The 17,759-nt window shown below is 40.3% G+C and overlaps 1 protein-coding gene and 1 long non-coding RNA gene across 2 annotated transcripts in view; both read right to left on the bottom strand.

Annotated features, from left to right (window-relative positions):
* SLC25A36 (solute carrier family 25 member 36) overlaps positions 1–12,703 on the bottom strand; it is a 38,333-nt gene extending 25,630 nt beyond the window's left edge. The window contains exon 1 of the mRNA XM_002925281.4: positions 12,428–12,703. Within this exon, the coding sequence (XP_002925327.2) occupies positions 12,428–12,468 (41 nt within the window). The 5' untranslated portion in view covers positions 12,469–12,703. The remainder of the gene's footprint in view (positions 1–12,427) is intronic.
* Positions 12,704–14,557: 1,854 nt separating this feature from the next.
* Positions 14,558–17,376, bottom strand: LOC117802569. Its single transcript, XR_004625932.1, has 3 exons — positions 17,302–17,376; positions 17,116–17,200; positions 14,558–15,745 (listed from the first exon to the last, which is right to left on the bottom strand). It is a non-coding gene; the product is annotated as an uncharacterized LOC117802569 (long non-coding RNA).
* Positions 17,377–17,759: the final 383 nt, after the last annotated feature.

Genomic DNA, 17,759 nt, shown 5'->3' on the forward strand with positions numbered 1-17,759 from the left:
AACCACTGAGGGATGATCATGTTTCCTGTTTTAAATATTCAAATACTCAGAAGTGTTTTACCTACAAAAAATGACATTTATATCTCAAGATCAGTATATCAGGCTTACATGTAGAAATTGACACAAAGTAGGGAGGGTTAGCTAGAAGAATCCAATTTAAATACAAAAACTGACCACCAAAACAAAATAACAGCTCTTAAAAAATGACATCATTTAAACATTTTCAAGGAATGTAAGAGATAGGCTCAGTATTTTTTTTAAATGCAAGAACGGGAAATAATTTTCTCTTAAAGCACTAACAGCTACCCGGTGAAACCTTGAGAACTGCTTTCTAACCAGAGGAAAATCACTCAGGAGAGCTCTTACTACACAGTCAAAGAGAAAAGCAGACTAAGTCAAAGTAACCTGGACCTTCAAATGGGCATTAAAGGAAGAAAAAGAAAAGCAGCCCACCACAGAAATATACTAAACAATTCTACCTCCAGAATTAAAAAAAAAAAAAAAAGTGTGTGTGTGTGTGTATCACATAATAAAAAAAGCAGGCATGGCAACAATAGTACTCCCAATAACATTTAAGAAAAATCATTAAATAAGGTAGAGTATTTCATACTGATGTAACAGTACATACCATCAAGAAAATAAAACTGAAACAAATTTTATGCAACAGAAGTGAAAAATACAACTTAACAGAGAACATCCTTATGTAAACTAAAACTTGACTCTTACCTCATATTGTATTTAAAAATTAACTGAGAATGAATCATAGCTCTAGATATAAAACATGAAACTGTGAAGCTTCTAGAACACATTTGGAGAAAAACGTCTGACTTCGGGCTAGGTAACTACAAAAAAAGCATGAATCACAAAAGAAAAAAAAATGATAAACTGGACTTTACCAAAACTAAAAACTGTCACTTTGAAAGAAACTGTTAAGAAAATGAAAAGACAAGCCTACAGTCTGAGAGAAAATATTTGCAAAACACACAGCTGATAAAGTGCTTATATATTCAGAAACACAACTCAATGAAAAAAACAACCCCCCAAAAGAGATGGGAACAGACACTTCACCAGATATATGGATGCAAATAAACACTGAAAGATTTTTTCAAATCACTTATCAGGGAAATGCAAATTAAAACCACAATGAGCTATGACGATACATCTATTAATGGCTAAAACTAAAAAGAATGAGAAAGCCAAGTGCTGATGAAGACCAACTGGAAATCTCATACATTGCAATGGGAACGCAAAACGGTAGTCGTTTTAGAAAATGGTTTTTAGAACACACAAAAAAACAGGAAAGGCAGCTTGTTGGTTTCTTACAAAGACCTACTCTTAGGTATTGAGTCAGGAGAAGTCCAGATATATGCCTGCACAAAGACCTGTCCATGAATATTTATAGCAGCTGTACTCTTTTTTTTTTTAAAGCTCTTACCTTTTTTTTTTTTAAAGATTTTATTTATTTATTTGACAGTGATAGAGACAGCCAGCGAGAGGAAACACAAGCAGGGGGAGTGGGAGAGGAAGAAGCAGGCTCCCAGCGGAGAAGCCCCATGCAGGGCTTGGTCCCAGGACTCCGGGATCACCCTGAGCTGAAGGCAGACGCTTAATGACTGAGCCACCCAGGCGCCCCAGCAGCTCTTCTCTTAATAGCCCAAAATTGGAAACCTAAATGTCTATCAACTGATGAAGGATAAACAAGTTACAGTATATCAATAGAACAGATTATTATATTCTGCAAAAAAAGCAACAATCTGGATGAATCTCAAAAGCATTAGGGTAACTGAAAAAAGTCAGGGACAAAAGGCTTTTATTTTAGGATATTTTCATTTTAATGACTTTTTGGAAAAGGCAAAACTAGAACAGAAATGAGATCACTGATTACCAAGAGGTAGTGGAATGCATAGGAACTGACTGCAAAGGGCATGGAGGAATGCTCGGGATAAAAGAAATGTTCTATATCTTGATTATAATAGAAGTTACAGGGGCACCTGGGTGGCACAGTGGTTAAGCGTCTGCCTTCGGCTCAGGGCATGATCCCGGCTTTATGGGATCGAGCCCCACATCAGGCTCCTCCGCTATGAGCCTGCTTCTTCCTCTCCCACTTCCCCCTGCTTGTGTTCCCTCTCTCGCTGGCTGTCTCTATCTCTGTCAAATGAATAAATAAAATCTAAAAAAAAAAAAAAAAAGAAGTTACAGTAACTTATACATTTACCAAAACTTACTGAACTATAGTATACACGTAGCAAATTTTATTTGGTGAATTTTATTATATACCTTCATAAATAATCTGATTAAAAAAACTGAGTATGTGAAAAGTAGTAATAAATGTTAAATATATGAACTACCTGGAACTGAATACAACTACGTGTTAAAAGTTTAATCATAATAAACTTAATGTTTCCTAAAAACTCCACTTAAGAGTTTTAAATAGGAAATTTAAAAAATTAAACCCCAAAAAGGAAAGATCGAAACCATAATTATATTGTCAGAAATCAACACATCAATTAAATAGTAGGGCTATAAGAGACTTGAAACAAAATTAACTAGATTGAGACTCCATACTCAATACATAAGGAACAGGTATAATTTTTAAACAGCTATGAAATAGGCTTAAAACCTCATTACAGTTGACTCCCGAAAAACATGGGGGTTGGGGCACCAACCTCCCCCACCCCATGTGGTTAAAAATCCACATGTAACTTTTGACTCCCCCAAAACTTAACTTCTAATAGCCTCTGCTGACTGGAAGCCTTACCAATAACATAAACAGATAACATGTATTTTGTATATGTATTATACATTGTATTCTTACTTTAAAGCTAAAGAAAATGTTGAGAAAATCACATAAGGAAACTACATTTACAGTACTGTATTTATCGAAAAAATTCTGCATCAAAGTAGACCCTATCAGTTCAAATCCATGTTGTTCCAGGGTCAACTTTATCTAAAACAACACAAGGAAAATCTTTAACAGAAGCCACAAGTTTGTTTCTGTTAATTGGTGAGGGCTAAGTGGCAAATGTGAATCACAGTACACGCTGTAGCATATGCTGCAGAACTCAAGACAGCCTGTGATGTAAAACACACTGTATTCACACTACAGTACTGATTGACTTACAACATATCATACTGTTTGAATTTACCTGGCTTTTTTTTTTCAGTGTTTAGTATTATTTATTACATTTACTGGAAATAAAAACCAAATAGGCCCAAAATTTATAATAACCATGCATATCTATTTTGGTTTTATATTCTATAAAACATAAAAAATGTATTCTTGGTTTTCACAATGAACATGAATTACTTCTATAATTAAAAAATAAAAACAGGGGTTCCCAGGGGCACCTGGGTAGATCTGACTCTTGATCTCAGTTCAGGTCTTGAACTCAGGGTTGTGAGTTCAAGCCCCACAGTGGGCTCCATGCTGGGCAGGAAGCCTACTTAAAACAAAACAAAACACAAAACACAACAAAAACCAAGAGCACCTGGCTGGCTTAGTCAATGGGGCGTGCGACTCTTGAACTCAGGGTTGTTGGGTTCGAGTCCCACGACGGATGTGGAGATTACTTAAAAATAAAATCTTAAATAAACCAATTAATTAAAAAAACAAAACAAAAAGCAAAGCTAGCACATAGGCCAAGATTCCTACCCTGTCACTCCTGGCTGCAAGAAAATAAACCTATTACATAAAGAAAACAATCTACTGGAGGAAAACAGCTTTGTTCTAAAGATGATATATGGTATGACCCATGTAAAGTATTTCATGACATGGCACATGGAAAATGCTCAATAAATATTAGCTACTGAAGCTATCAACATCTATTACAGATAGCAGTAACAGAAATTCCAACATAACTATTACAAATACTTTATGGCCAGACTACAGACAAGATATATACTATGATTCCTTAAAAAACAATTCAACAAGTAATGAGGATCTAAAATATACATAGCTGGGGGATGGTTTAAGTGGGTGTACACACAAGCACTTAGGCTGTCCTGAAGCAGTTTTATGTTATGAAATTCAATAGGTATGTAAGCATGGGGTGACACTCCAGTATCTCTCATGCTGTTTTTATCTTAAAATCATTTAAAATTATTATGCATCCTGAAATCATTCAAACTGATGCAGAACACAAAACTACTGGAGTCAAACATTTAAAATCTCTCCTTATGAAAACAGGGTTAAGGACAGATTATTTCCTCTCCATGTCAAAAATCTCCTTGTTTAAAGAAATATGCCACAAGGACAGAGTGAACCAGGGGAGAAAGGAACAAGGCCCAAGATTTCAAGCAATGAAGCATACAGGAAGGGGTAGCTAACTTATTAGCAAAGAGGCAGAAAGAACTGCAGAAGGAAATACCAAAGAAAAGCCCTGCAAAATCTTAGAGGCCTACAGATGAGTGCACCAAGTATTCAAAGATGGAGGTGAGGCAAAGAACTGAAAACGGGAGTGGCTGATAGGCTATAAAGCAAAGGTGGGATACCCAGGTGGGATCTACCCCCACCCCCACACACTGGTGAAACTACATTCCCAGGTAGAAGCTTCATTCTCTAAAGCACATGAGAATTCAAGATCTCTGAGGTCAGGTTTCACAGGTAGAATCAACAGATACCAAAAAACCCCAATCCAAAACCAACCTCTACACCTAGGTGAGCTACTACAATCTTTTAAAATACTGGGAACAAAGATCTCATCAACTTCCACAGAAAGCATAAAAGGTTATATACATAGGCAATGTCAGAATAGCAACAGAATTCCCAACAACTGCAGAAGATTACTGATCCTAGAATTCTATACCAAATCTAACTGTCAAACAGAAAAAATAAATACACTGCAGACAAAGAAATATTTAAGAAATTTTCTGCCTTATACCTTTTCTTAGCTACTAAAGTATGTGTTCTACAAGTTAAGGGATTAACCTAAAAAAGAGGAGGGACAATACATGAGAAACAAATAAACAAATAAAAAAATGGGCAGAAGATATGAACAGACACTTTTCCAATGAAGACATACAAATGGCTAACAGACACATGAAAAAATGTTCAAAATCATTAACCATCAGGGAAATTCAAATCAAAACCACACTGAGATACCAACTTACGCAGTTAGAATGGCAAAAATAGACAAAGCAAGAAACAACAATTGTTGGAGACGATGTGGAGAAGGGATCCCTCCTACATTGTCGGTGGGAATGCAAGTTGGTACAGCCACTCTGGAAAACAGTGTGGAGGTCCCTTAAAAAGTTAAAAATTGAACTACCCTATGACCCAGCCATTGCACTACTGGGTGTTTACCCCAAAGATACAGACGTAGTAAAGAGAAGGGCCATATGCACCCCAATGTTCATAGCTGCATTGTCCACAATAGCCAAATCATGGAAGGAGCCGAGATGCCCTTCAACAGATGACTGGATTAAGAAGCTGTGGTCCATATATACAATGGAATATTACTCAGCTATCAGAAAGAACGAATTCTCAACATTTGCTGCAACATGGACGGCACTGGAGGAGATAATGCTAAGTGAAATAAGTCAAGCAGAGAAAGACAATTATCATATGATTTCTCTCATCTATGGAACATAAGAACTAGGATGGTCGGTAGGAAGAAAGGGATAAAGAAAGGGGGGGTAATCAGAAGGGGAAATGAAACATGAGAGACTATGGACTATGAGAAACAAACTGAGGGCCTCAGAGGGGTGGGGGGTGGGGGATTGGGATAGACCGGTGATGGGTAGTAAGGAGGGCACGTATTGCATGGTGCACTGGGTGTTATTCACAACTAATGAAGCATCGAACTTTACATCGGAATCCGGGGATGTACTGTACGGTGACTAGCATAATATAATAAAAAATCATAAAAAAAAAGAGGAGGGAATATTCTGAGTAATTATGTTGTATACCTAAAACTAACACAATGTTATAGGTCAATTACATCTCAATAAAATGGGGAAGGGGACTTAATTTAGGAACACAATGAGTAACCTAAGAGAGGGAGAAAGGAATCCCAAGATGATAGTGAAATGTCAGCCTTAGAAAAGAACCAGTCCAGAAAGGAGTCAGGTAATGAAAAGTCCAGAGGGACGAAGATCTCTAGGAAAAAAAGACTGACAGATGAATATATTTGATGGCATGAAACTAAATATTCAAGTACTCACATAACTAAACAAACATTTTTAAATGTGTAGCAATTACTAACTCCAAGGGGGGAAAATGAAGATATTCAAGAAAAAAAAAGGTCAACAACTGAGCCCTCCTAGCAACCATATTTATATTGTCACAGTAAGATAAGCATTAACTATTGATTTAACCAAAAAATTGTGATGTAACTAACTATATATTGAGAGGACAGAAAGAAAGGGGAGATAGGAAATAGTATAACTAAATCCTCATCTACCAGAAGAGAAAGTATAAGGAAAATTCTACATAGCTGAGACATAAAGTTCCCACTAGGAAGGAGATGTGGGGGGAGGGGAGTTGGAGAATGCTGTTTAATAAAAATCTTAAAGCAGCTTTTTGAAAAATACCATAGACATACATTTCTTTAGTTTTATAATAATTTTAATCAAAATTTTATCAGGTTTTTTTTTTTTTTAAACAGCAGTGTTTTTTAACTGGAGAATGTGGTTGATGCTTCTGGGACCCACTCACTGGACCCCATGAAAAAATGATGTGTATGGTACCCAAGTGTCTCTGACTCAGTACTCCAAAATAAACCCAGAATCCTAACCACTGTTCATCATTTCCATCCTGGTCTAAGCCACTGGCCTCTGCTGTAACTCTAATGAGAATTTAATACATGAACCATGCTCCTGCCTCAGGATCTCTGTTCTTACCGTTTCATCTGGAATATTCTCATCTTGAAAGAAGAACAGGTTACTACCTCACCTCTTTATCTTTGCTCAGCTGTCACTTCTCAGTCATGTCCTCTCTGATCACCATATATAAAATCCTTCGCACTTTTTATCCACCTTTCTTGCACTACTCTTCTCTACAGCCCATAGTGCCACTTAAAATACTAAATATTTTATTTATCTTCTGTGTTCCCTGATGCTACAATGTAAGCATCAGGAAATCAGCAATTTATGTCCGCTTACTATAACCCCAACACCTCTGATAATGCCTGGGACATAGCAAGCACTCACGTTGAAAGAGTGAACACTGTAGCATTTGGTAACTCAGGATTTAGGAGGTAGGAAACAGGGACGACTGGGTGGGTCAGTAGGTTAAGCAACAACCTTCTAGGTTAAGCAACAACCTTCGGCTCAGGTCATGATCCTGGAATCCCAAGATCCAGCCCTGCATCGGGGCTCCCTGCTCAGCAGAGGGTCTACTTCTCCCTCTGACCTTCCCCCAACTCGTGCTCTTTCTCACTCTCAAATAAATAAATAAAAATATTTTAAATATTAAAAAAAAAAGAGGTAGGAAACAGTGTATTTCGCCCAACTTCCTTACTCTGCAGATGAGGAAACAAAAATCCTGCAAGGGAAAGTTAGTTGCTCCAAGTTGACAGTCAACTAAAGAACAACCCAAATCTGCTGATTCTGAGTCCAGCTCTTTCCCTTTCAAATCTCTGACTTCAATTCCACAAGAAATATTTTGCATCAAGACACAGTATATCCACATGCACCAACATTTCACAGAATAATTATTTTTAAAAGGTTGGTCACAAATCAACCAAATTGATTTCATAATCCACTAATAGGCTGCTACACAATTAGAAGCATGCTGTTTTATACTAAGTTAGATGCAACTTAACCAGGAAGGATATAAAGGGAAAAATTTGTTCTTCTGTATTGGGTTTTCTGGGTTTTTGGGGTTTTTTTTGTTTTTTTTTTTGGAGAGCAAGTTGGGGGTGGGGCAGGACAAAGAGAGGGAGAGAGAGAATCCTAAACAGGCTCCAGGTCCAGTTCTGAGCCTGACACAGGCTTTATCTCATGACCCTGAGATCATGAACTGAGTGTCAAATCAGACACTTACCCAACTGAGCCATCCAGGCACCCCTCTTCTGTATTGTTATTATTACACATCTCAAGTAGCTCACGAGTACAGAGATCCTCTATGCACTGGTCAATTTTGTGCAAGATTAAAGCAGCATGCTACTTAATAGCTGGAGGCTAGGGACAATGCATTCTCAGCTTCACAACTTTACGGGATGTGAGTACAACTAAAATACATTAAATATATACTACGTGTCTCATTTATTAATCTATAAGATTTTGGACAGCACAAGTATTTTATTAATCAAGTCATAAAACAATTAATGGAAAAGACTAGAAATTATTTCTTAAACATTCTATATAAAAACCGCAACATTTAAAATTATTTTAGTTTTATTCTACTCTCCCACAAAGTATCTTAACAGTGACTGATTTCAATATTTTTTACTATTTATAATAAGCAAACTCCTCATGAACACTGATTTGCACAGCCAATATAATGCTTTAAAAAACTAGCAAGATAGGGCGCCTGGGTGGCTCAGTCAGTTAAGTGTCTGTCTTTCGCTCAGGTCATGAGTGCGCTCTCTTAAATAAACAAAATATCTTAAAAAAAAAAACCAACCCAAAAACTAGCAAGATAGAATATGTAGAATGTAGTGGGGCTAGAAAGAATCCAGGATCAAGGCAGCCATGCGAAAAGATCCTGCCGTTTACAACAACACAACACAACACAAGTGAACATGGAAGACATTATGCTAAGTGCAATAAGCCAGACACAGAAAGAAAACAACTGCATGACCTCACTTACATATAAAATCTAAAGTCAAATAAGATAGAAGCATAAAGAGTAATCAGCAGGGGCAAGAAGGTGTGGGAAATGGGAAGGTACTAGCCAACAGTACAAATTTGCAGTTATGTAGGATGTAGTTATGTAGGATGTAGTTATGTAGGATGAAGTTCTAATGTATAGCATAATGACTAAAACTAATACTACTATATTGAATACTGGAAATTTGCTAAGAGTAGATTTCAGGTGCTCTCACATACAAAAATGGTAACTACATCAGATGTTATGTCATAATCATTTCACTATGTGTAATTATCAATTCATCACCTTAAATATATATAATTTAAAAAAGAACATGTGAAGAGCTCCTATGATTACCTTAGTATGAGGTATTGAGGGCTAACAAGGGTGACAAAGGCATATAGAGGCTCTGTGACATCCAATTATTCTCAAGTCTCTATGGTTCTACATTCTAAACTTCCCCTCACGTTTCCCCTCACCATCCCCACTCCAAGTGCCATAAGCAGGCCTTTACTTTCTTTTTTGCCTTGTAACTGCTCCTGAGTCCCTCTGATCCACCGATGTGGCCAATGAGTTAAGATCAGTTTTAAGTTATCACCAATGCTATTTGCTACTAATAATAAAGTACTAAGTTGGAGCTTTATTGTTAAAAGAAAAACTTACAAGTCAAAGTTGCTTGCTCATTTGCTTTAAGTGCTTTGACTGGCAAAGAATTCCAAGTAAAGAATAGTCAAGACTGATAGCTGAAGAGCATACAAGTTCATTATTCTGTAACATCGAAAACCTAGAAGGACAGATTCTAAGTTTATTCCTCCTATTTGAGAGTCTCTCCCTCAAAGAGAAAAAAAAAGCAAACTGCCTCTTGGTGGATAGCTGACACAATAACTACATAATATATAGTTCTGTTAAAGAATTTAATATACATGTAGTGTCATTAAAATACAGCTTAAATCTTTCTTACATTCTTTGGCAGGGTGTTAAAAGTTGTCTCCATAACTCAATTGACTTAACCAATGACCTTACAAACTCTGAATATTAACTTTAGCAAAAAATATAATGGGATCAAAGGGTGTCTTACAGAAAGCCTAAGTTATGAATGTTGAGTATATCACCCACACCCAAGGCCCAGCACTAGTCCGTTGCAAATGTTCCTGATTTAGTAATATAGCTACTAGGCTATTAGAATCTCCCTGAGATTCTGATAAACACATACTTGAATACAATTATAATACAAACAATCCAAAGGCCCCATACTCAGACAATTTTTGCATTAAGATTAAACGCCACTGCAAAAGGTTATTTAGTTCTATTATTATATTGAGTTTTCATAACTTAATCTAAATGATACCTGTATGTGAAGCAGCCCAGTCACAACAGCTAATAAAAAGATCTCTCCTTTTCTGTAACTACCTATTATTGTTAAAGTAAAAACTAACTTTCTTAACTCCTAATTAATATAATTCTATCAGGATAAAAAATAATGAAATACAGTTTTCTATGAAGAATGTACCAGAAGTGATTGCCTAAATAAGCAACTTTCATATATAAAAGAATTCAACATCTTCAATTAAGAACCAATGTAACGGACACAACCCAACATGCATTTTCACAAAGCTTACCATAAAGACCTCCAGGATAGTCTACAAAATTGGCTTTATATAATACAGAGCTGGAAGGATCTGTAGAGATTATTTACCTCTCATTTTACACGTATAGAAAGTTGTTTGACCTTGGGTAAATCAATACACCTCAGGATTTTTCCATATTTTTAAGGGGCTCAACCAGATGATCTTTACCCTCCTTCCTAGTCCCACTATTTTTCTAAAAATGATAAACCAGAAAAGAAAAAAAAAAGATAAACCAGGTTTTATTCCAACAAATTATGCAACCACATGTAAATATAAAATCAAGAGATACAAAGGAAGGGAATTTACAAGCCTGATCACCCATGCTATGTCAGGCCTTACATCCCAGTACCTCATTTATAACTCTAAATAACCTGCAGATGCCAGGTTCTTTGGGGGAGGGGAGGCTCCTTAGCGTATTGGTGTTTAGATACTGCAAAAACTCCATGTCTGCTTTTAAAGAAAAAGCTAACCAGGAGGTCCTTTACATGTATTAATAACAAAAAAGTGACAGATGATCTTAATCCAAACTGAGAACTTGGTGCAATCAAGCTAACGTGCCCTACTTTCAACAAAACTTGATATATGAATTTTGAATGCAGAGTAACAGAAATGCTAGGACCTCGCAAGAGCCTTAGAGATCATATAGTACACCTTCCTCATTTTACAAATGAAGCAATTAAAATAAAAGATTTTTCCATTTTTCACTCAATTAAAATAGCAGCCAGAAGTAGATGGGCCGTCTCCTTTCACACACTACCTTGTGACGGAAATACACGAGGAAGCCTGATAATCAGCCTAACAAGACATCTTTACAGGAACACCTACATGAAATATGGAAAGTATTCGTCTAAACTTGGTCTCACGGATTAAAAGGAAAATATTTTTTTATTCCAGAAGAGTGGCTGGCCCATGACTGATGTACAATAAAAGTCTGTTGAGTGAACGTGCTAACCCAAGAAAAGTATTACCATCGTCGGCAATAAAGTCTTAAAGTGGTCGACTGAAAAACAAACTGTACGCTTTAAGGAGGTGCGACTTTATATGGTCATATATAAAGAAAAGAGCCTCAGCATAATTCACCGTAGCCATTTTTTGATGACTCTGATCCTACAGATAAGTAACTCTTAAACTTAAAAATGCTAGGATTCCCCAAATAACATGGAAGGAACAATCTAAAAACGAGACTCAACTGGCTCAACAAAATAGCCACAGCATTTAGGATGGCTATCAGGGAGACTTTAGGCTTAGTCCTAATCTTGGACACACAGTAACTGTCGCCAAAGCACTTGACCTCTCCCTACCCCCGACTTTCTCCTTTAAGCAGACGAGACGCAGCGGGTGCACAAGAGGGTTGGTTTTCAGAAAAGAATCTGACCCCAAAGGTAATTCTGTTTTGCACCGCATCTTGCAACCTGGAGAAGCTTGGGCAGAAATCTTCCCAAAGGCGAGAAATCTACAGCTCCAGCGGGCGAGTGAACACCAAATCCTCCCCGTGGGTGCGGAAGTCCCCCCAGGGCCCACTCCGGCAGCGCGGGCCAGGAAACCAGCTACCCGAGGTCCGAGATGGGGCGTGAGCGACGTGAGGAGGCCTCGCAGCCCGCACGGCAAGAGGGGGAGGGAGGCGGCGGCCCCGGCGCCCATTTTGTCCTCGGCCTCCGCACCTCCGCCCCGTCCCCCAGGCCTAGAAACCTCCACGAGGCCTGCAGCCACGCTCCTTCCCGCGGCCCCGCATCCCGGACACGCGCTAGGTCTCGGCGCGTGGCCCCAGCCCGCTTCGTCCCCCCAACCTCGCCCGCCGCTCCTCAGGCTCGCCGATACCGCCCCAGCCTCGCCGCGGCTCCGCGGGCCCAAAGCCTTACGTTTGCCCCGGCTTCATCCCTCAACCCTCCCCGCCGGGCCTCAGCCTCCTCAGCATTTCCCCCCACCCGGGCCTCGCCCTCTCCGCCCGACGGGCAGGAGTCCCGTCACCCCTCTCGCCCGCGTGTCAGGCCACGGCCTTCAGCCCCGCACCCTCAGCCCCAGCCCGCACGCCCTGTCTGGACCGTACCCCCCGGCAAACAGATGCACCAGCGTGTCCCTCTGGGTCATTCTCTCTCCCGCATGTCCTCCGGGCGCTGAAGCGGGACGCGGATCCGGCCAACCGCGACGGCCGGAAGCTTCGGTCCCGGTCTAGAGCCGCACGGCGCCCCAGGGACAGCAGGGGACCGGCTAACGGAGAAGCGGCTGCAAAAAGCAACGGCGCGGCCCTCCCCGCGGCGCTCCAGCCGCGTAGCCTCCCGCTCCAGCTGGGCGCTCTCGACCAGGGGCGAGGCTGCGTGTGGGGGCTCGGATATTCCGGTGACCCCCGACATAAACAGAAGCTTCCATTGGTCCGCGCTGCGTGACGTCATGCGGCCGGCACGCCGCTTTCACGTGATCGCCAAGGGTTTTTTTTTGTTTTGTTTTTTTTTTTTTAATGAAAGAGGCAGTGAGGCGGGGCAGAGCGCGTGTCCTGAGGGTAGTAGGTCACCGTGCTCTTGCACCTAATCCGGGGCGGGGAGGCTGCGCGGCGCCACTTGGGCCTGGGCTGGGCAGGCTGGTGGGAGCCCAGCGCTCCAGCCGGGACCACGTGAGAAACTGCCTGGACTCCCAGTTCGCCAGCGTGCCCGGTCTCTGACTTTTTTTTAAAGACCATTTTTTCTTAAAAGGCAGTTTTAGGGTTTACGACAAAATTGAGAGGGAAGTACAGAGAGTTTGCATTCACCCCGTTTGATTCACTTTTTGAAAATTGGATTTATGGCATTTCCGCTTCCTAGTATCTACTCCAGACAGAGCACGGGAAAGGCTTTTACAAGGGTACAATGTTTACAAACAATGCTTGTAATAGAAAATTGGGATCAGTAGGGAAGGGAGAAATAAATCATGGACCATTCCTATGGTGCAATGTGCAGTTGTGACAAGGAGTAAGATAGATCCATATGGAAAAAAGAAACTCTAAGGCTTAGTAACAGGCAAAGAGAATTAAAAAACTAACGTTTATTTTAGAAAGAATAAAGAGAACTAACATTTACATATTTTTCTAACCAGCAGATATTTTATGTACATACTATGTAAATCAAAGACTCAGGGAAGGAAAATATTTTATTTCTCCTTATTTCTAAGGTGTACAAAAGTACAGGAATAATATGACACATGGTATGTACTCATCACATAATCTGTACCCACCCTGAACAAATGTAATTATTTTCCACCTCTTTTTTGGGTAACTTCCATTCCACCTGCAAGGCCCTCACCACCCTTTCCCACCCATGTGGGATTATCCAGGGCCCACCTTACTTTCCTTCAGGGCCACTTTCTTCATGGAGTCCTCCTTGATTGCCTCAGCTCTCTATGCTCTTTACCTACCCCTAAATTCCTATGAAATGTACAGCCTGCATGCCACTGGCAAATGCCACAGTGAATATTCATCTGTAAAATGGGCATAAGAGTATCGTACTTCTAAGGTAGTTGTGAGGACTGAAAGCATTAAAATGTGTAAAGCACCTACAGCAGTGCTGTATAAGTACTGTCTGTAAAAATTAGTAGTATTAATTTACGCTCTTATATTCTTAACAGAAATAGCAGCGGTACCTGGCTGGCTGAGTAGGTAGAGCACGTGACCCTTGATTTCTGGGTGGTGAGTTTGAGCTCCATATTGGATGTAGAGATTACTTAAAAAAAAAAAAAAAAAAAGCTAAACAAAAAATGGCAGCTGATATTTCTTCCGCACTTACTAATATGCCAAGCTCTGATCTAAGCACTTTACAGCATTCTCTTATTACATTCTCACAACTACCCTGTGGTAAGCAATATTATTGCCCCAATTTTCCATGAAGAGCCTGAGGTGTAGAATAATTAAGTAACTTGCCCAAAATTAACCAGTTCATTCAGAAGGAGCTTGGATTTGAATCCAACAGAGTCTATCTGACTCCAGAGCTTCAGTTGGTGAAATAATAGCTGCCCATTAGAGGAGGGAAATTTTGAAACAAAAAAACAAAAAAACAGGGGCACCTGGGTGGCACAGCGGTTAAGCGTCTGCCTTCGGCTCAGGGAGTGATCCCAGAGTTATGGGATCGAGCCCCACATCAGGGCTCCTCCGCTAGGAGCCTGCTTCTTCCTCTCCCACTCCCCCTGCTTGTGTTCCCTCTCTCGCTGGCTGTCTATCTCTGTCAAATAAAAAAAAAAATCTTAAAAAAAAAAAAACCCAGAAAAGTAAAAATAAAAATTGGCACCTAGCCGAACTACCCCAAAACCATTGTATTAGCATTTGGGGACTATTTCTTTCTTTTTTATAGCAGGTTTTGGGGAGTATCATTTGCATGCCATAAACCACCTAAAATGCATAATTTAGTGGTTTTTAGTATAATCTCATAGTCGTACAACCATCACTATCTAGTTCTAGAGCATTTTCCTCACCCAGAAAGAAACCCTACATTTGCTAGCAGTCACTTCCATTCTCCTCTCCCCCTGTCCTCTGGCAACCACTAATCTACTTTCTATCTTTCCGGGCTTGCCTAATTTGGACTTTTCATATAAATAGAGTGATACAGTATGTGGCTTTCTGTGTCTGGTTTCTATCACTAAGCATGTTTATAAGGTTCATCCATGTTGTAGCACGCATCAGTGTTTCATTCCCTTTTACAACTGAACAATAATATTCCGTTGTACGGATATACCCCATTTTGTTTATCTATTCTCAACTGATGGCTCTTTGGATTGCTTCTGTTTCTTGGCTATCATGAATAATGCTGTCACGAACATTTGTATGCAAAGCTCACAAAGTACATACATTTTTAATTCTCTTGGTAATATACTTGGGAGTGGAATTGCTGGATCTTAGGATGACTCTATGTTTAACCCTTTGAATACCTGCCAGACTGTTTTCCAAAGTGACTGCACCGTTTTAGATGTATTTCTTTTAAGACAATAGCTCTAGCTCCTGTTTTTGACATAGTGAATATCCTAGTAATTACATTTAATGAAGCTTCTGAAGCTGGTAAGGAGGAAGCCAGAGTGTAACAGTTATGTGTAACAGTTATTTCCTTTATGAGCAATAACAGTTCATATGTGACCCGTTCCTTTTGAACTTCCTTCAGATGCCGTCGTGGAAGGAGACTCTGCCCCCTGCGTGGTCCGCCTGGTACGTCATGGGGACTGCCCACTGGCCTGTGGTTGCAGAGGTCACCATTCTTGTGGAGATCCAGGGTTGGGTTGGCTGTCATGCTTGCTGAAGTTTCGCAGCACTGCCATCTGTCTGCTCTTTTATAATCATACTTCTTCACTCCTGTTGACTAGAGCACATCCTTCAACACCAGCACAAAGAGGAGGTTTCTTAAGCTGCCAGGTGCTTTTCCGGGAGAAGGATGTTAAGGCAGAGTGAGTGGAGCGGAGACCATGCTTTAGTGTCAGGCACACCTTCACCTCCCCAAGCCCCCATTCCTGCCCAGGGGTCTTCTGGGAGTTATAGGGTTTTTTTGTTTTGTTTTGTTTTGTTTTGTTTTTGTTGTTGTTGTTTTAACTGAATCTAGATAAAAGAAACTGATGGGGAAGGGGTGGCTGCAACTGGATGCTCATCTCCGAACAAATAAATAAGCTCATCGTGAAGTAGAGAGGACCGCTACTGTCTTTCCTGATTGGTACTGGCCTCGAATTCTAATTGCTAATGGGCTAAAGAAAAGTTTTCAGTAGCTATTTGTGGGGGAGTGGAGCATAGATGAAACACTGATGCCACCATTCCCACACATTTCGATTGTATTAGTCTTGGAGGTACAGAAAATTTGTATGTGTTTCAAGTTTTGGATTGGCAACATTAGTTTTTTTTTTTTAAGTTTTATTTATATAAGTAATCTCTCCACCCCACCTGGGGCTCAAACTCAGGACCCCAAGATCTAGAGTGACATGCTCCTCCAACTGAGCCAGCCAGGTGCCCTGGTAACATTAGTTTTAAATGTTTGGGTAGGATTTTTTTCTTTTCCTAAGTAAACTCTACCCCCAAGGTGGGGCTCGAGTTTACAACCCCAAGAGGCACACGCTCTCCTAACTGAGCCAGTCAGGCACCCCAGGATTGTTGTGGGGTTTTTGTTGTTTTTTTTTTTTAAATCTCTGTATCTTCTTAGCTATTTCAGTGGGAGGTTGGGAGAAATTGTTTTACATTCTCTTAACCAGATGCCACTTTATTTATATATTTTCCTATTTTGCTTTCAAGAAAAAGTAATAAATTCAAATACAGAGGTGCATGAAGTAGAAATTAAAATACTCTCCTCAACCTCCCTTCCTAAATCCCACTCCTCAGCAGAAATCACTGGTAAGAGTGGTGCAAGTGCCCTTCTGGGTACTCTGTGCCACGTGATGGCAGTCCTCTCAGAGCTGATCTCTACAGCACTCATCACGTGCCAGGCACTGTTGCAGGCACGTTGTGTGTGTTTATATAACCCCCTCTGGAACCTAATGAGGTACGTTCTATGGATGAGGAGACCGAGATGCAGAGACGTTAGAGGAGTTGTCAAGGTGACTCAACTAGCAAGTAGCCGAGCTGTGATGAAAATCTAGGCAGTCTGACTTCGGAGTCTGTAAGCTCATCCTCTGTTCCATACCATCTCAACTGTTTTTTGGTTTGATGGTGAATATAAGCTATGGTTACTACAAAAGCGCAGAGGGTGGGGAGCTTTTGAAGGAACTTATGAAGATGTGGTGCCCTGTGAATAGATGTGCTCTTACCTCTGAGCCCCATGCGGAGTCAGGAGAGCAGCTGCTCCCTGATGCAGGTTTGATCTCCCACCAAGCACCCCTTCCATCAGCCACCCTGTGCAACACATTCAGGGATAAAAGGTTCTTCTTAAATACACAGGTGAAAGCAGAGCTAGTGTTGGAGATAGATAAGGAGGTAAAAGAAATGGATTTTACCCAGAACATATCAACAGTTTGCTTGTAGGAAACACCATCCCTCAGGGTCCAGTTCAGAAGCGTGTCCCGGGAGGCTTAAAAAAAAACAAACCCCAATCCAATTTTCCCTGCCCCCCAGTACAGGGCTATTAGAAAGGTGAGGAGAACGTGCAAAGAAAGGTATACATTTTGTTGTGAGAAGGGTACACACTTTTAAAATTTGTCTGGACAATGCCTGAGACTTCAGCAGTTTGTGGTGATACAGAAGTATTACCCGCTTCCCATTAAAGAATCCATCTAAAGGCCTTACCGAGGGCCCCTGCTTTGAAATTCAACTTGCCTATTGGCATTTGGATCTTGCTTTTTTGGGGGGGTTGGGGTGGGGGTAGGGATCTTGCTTTTAACATTGACTCTGTTTTTATTACAAAGTAATAAAGGCAAACAAACAACTCAATTGAAAAAATAAAATGGATAAAGGA

Source organism: Ailuropoda melanoleuca, chromosome 6 (assembly GCF_002007445.2).
Source record: "Ailuropoda melanoleuca isolate Jingjing chromosome 6, ASM200744v2, whole genome shotgun sequence".
NCBI classification, from domain to species: Eukaryota; Metazoa; Chordata; class Mammalia; order Carnivora; family Ursidae; genus Ailuropoda; species Ailuropoda melanoleuca.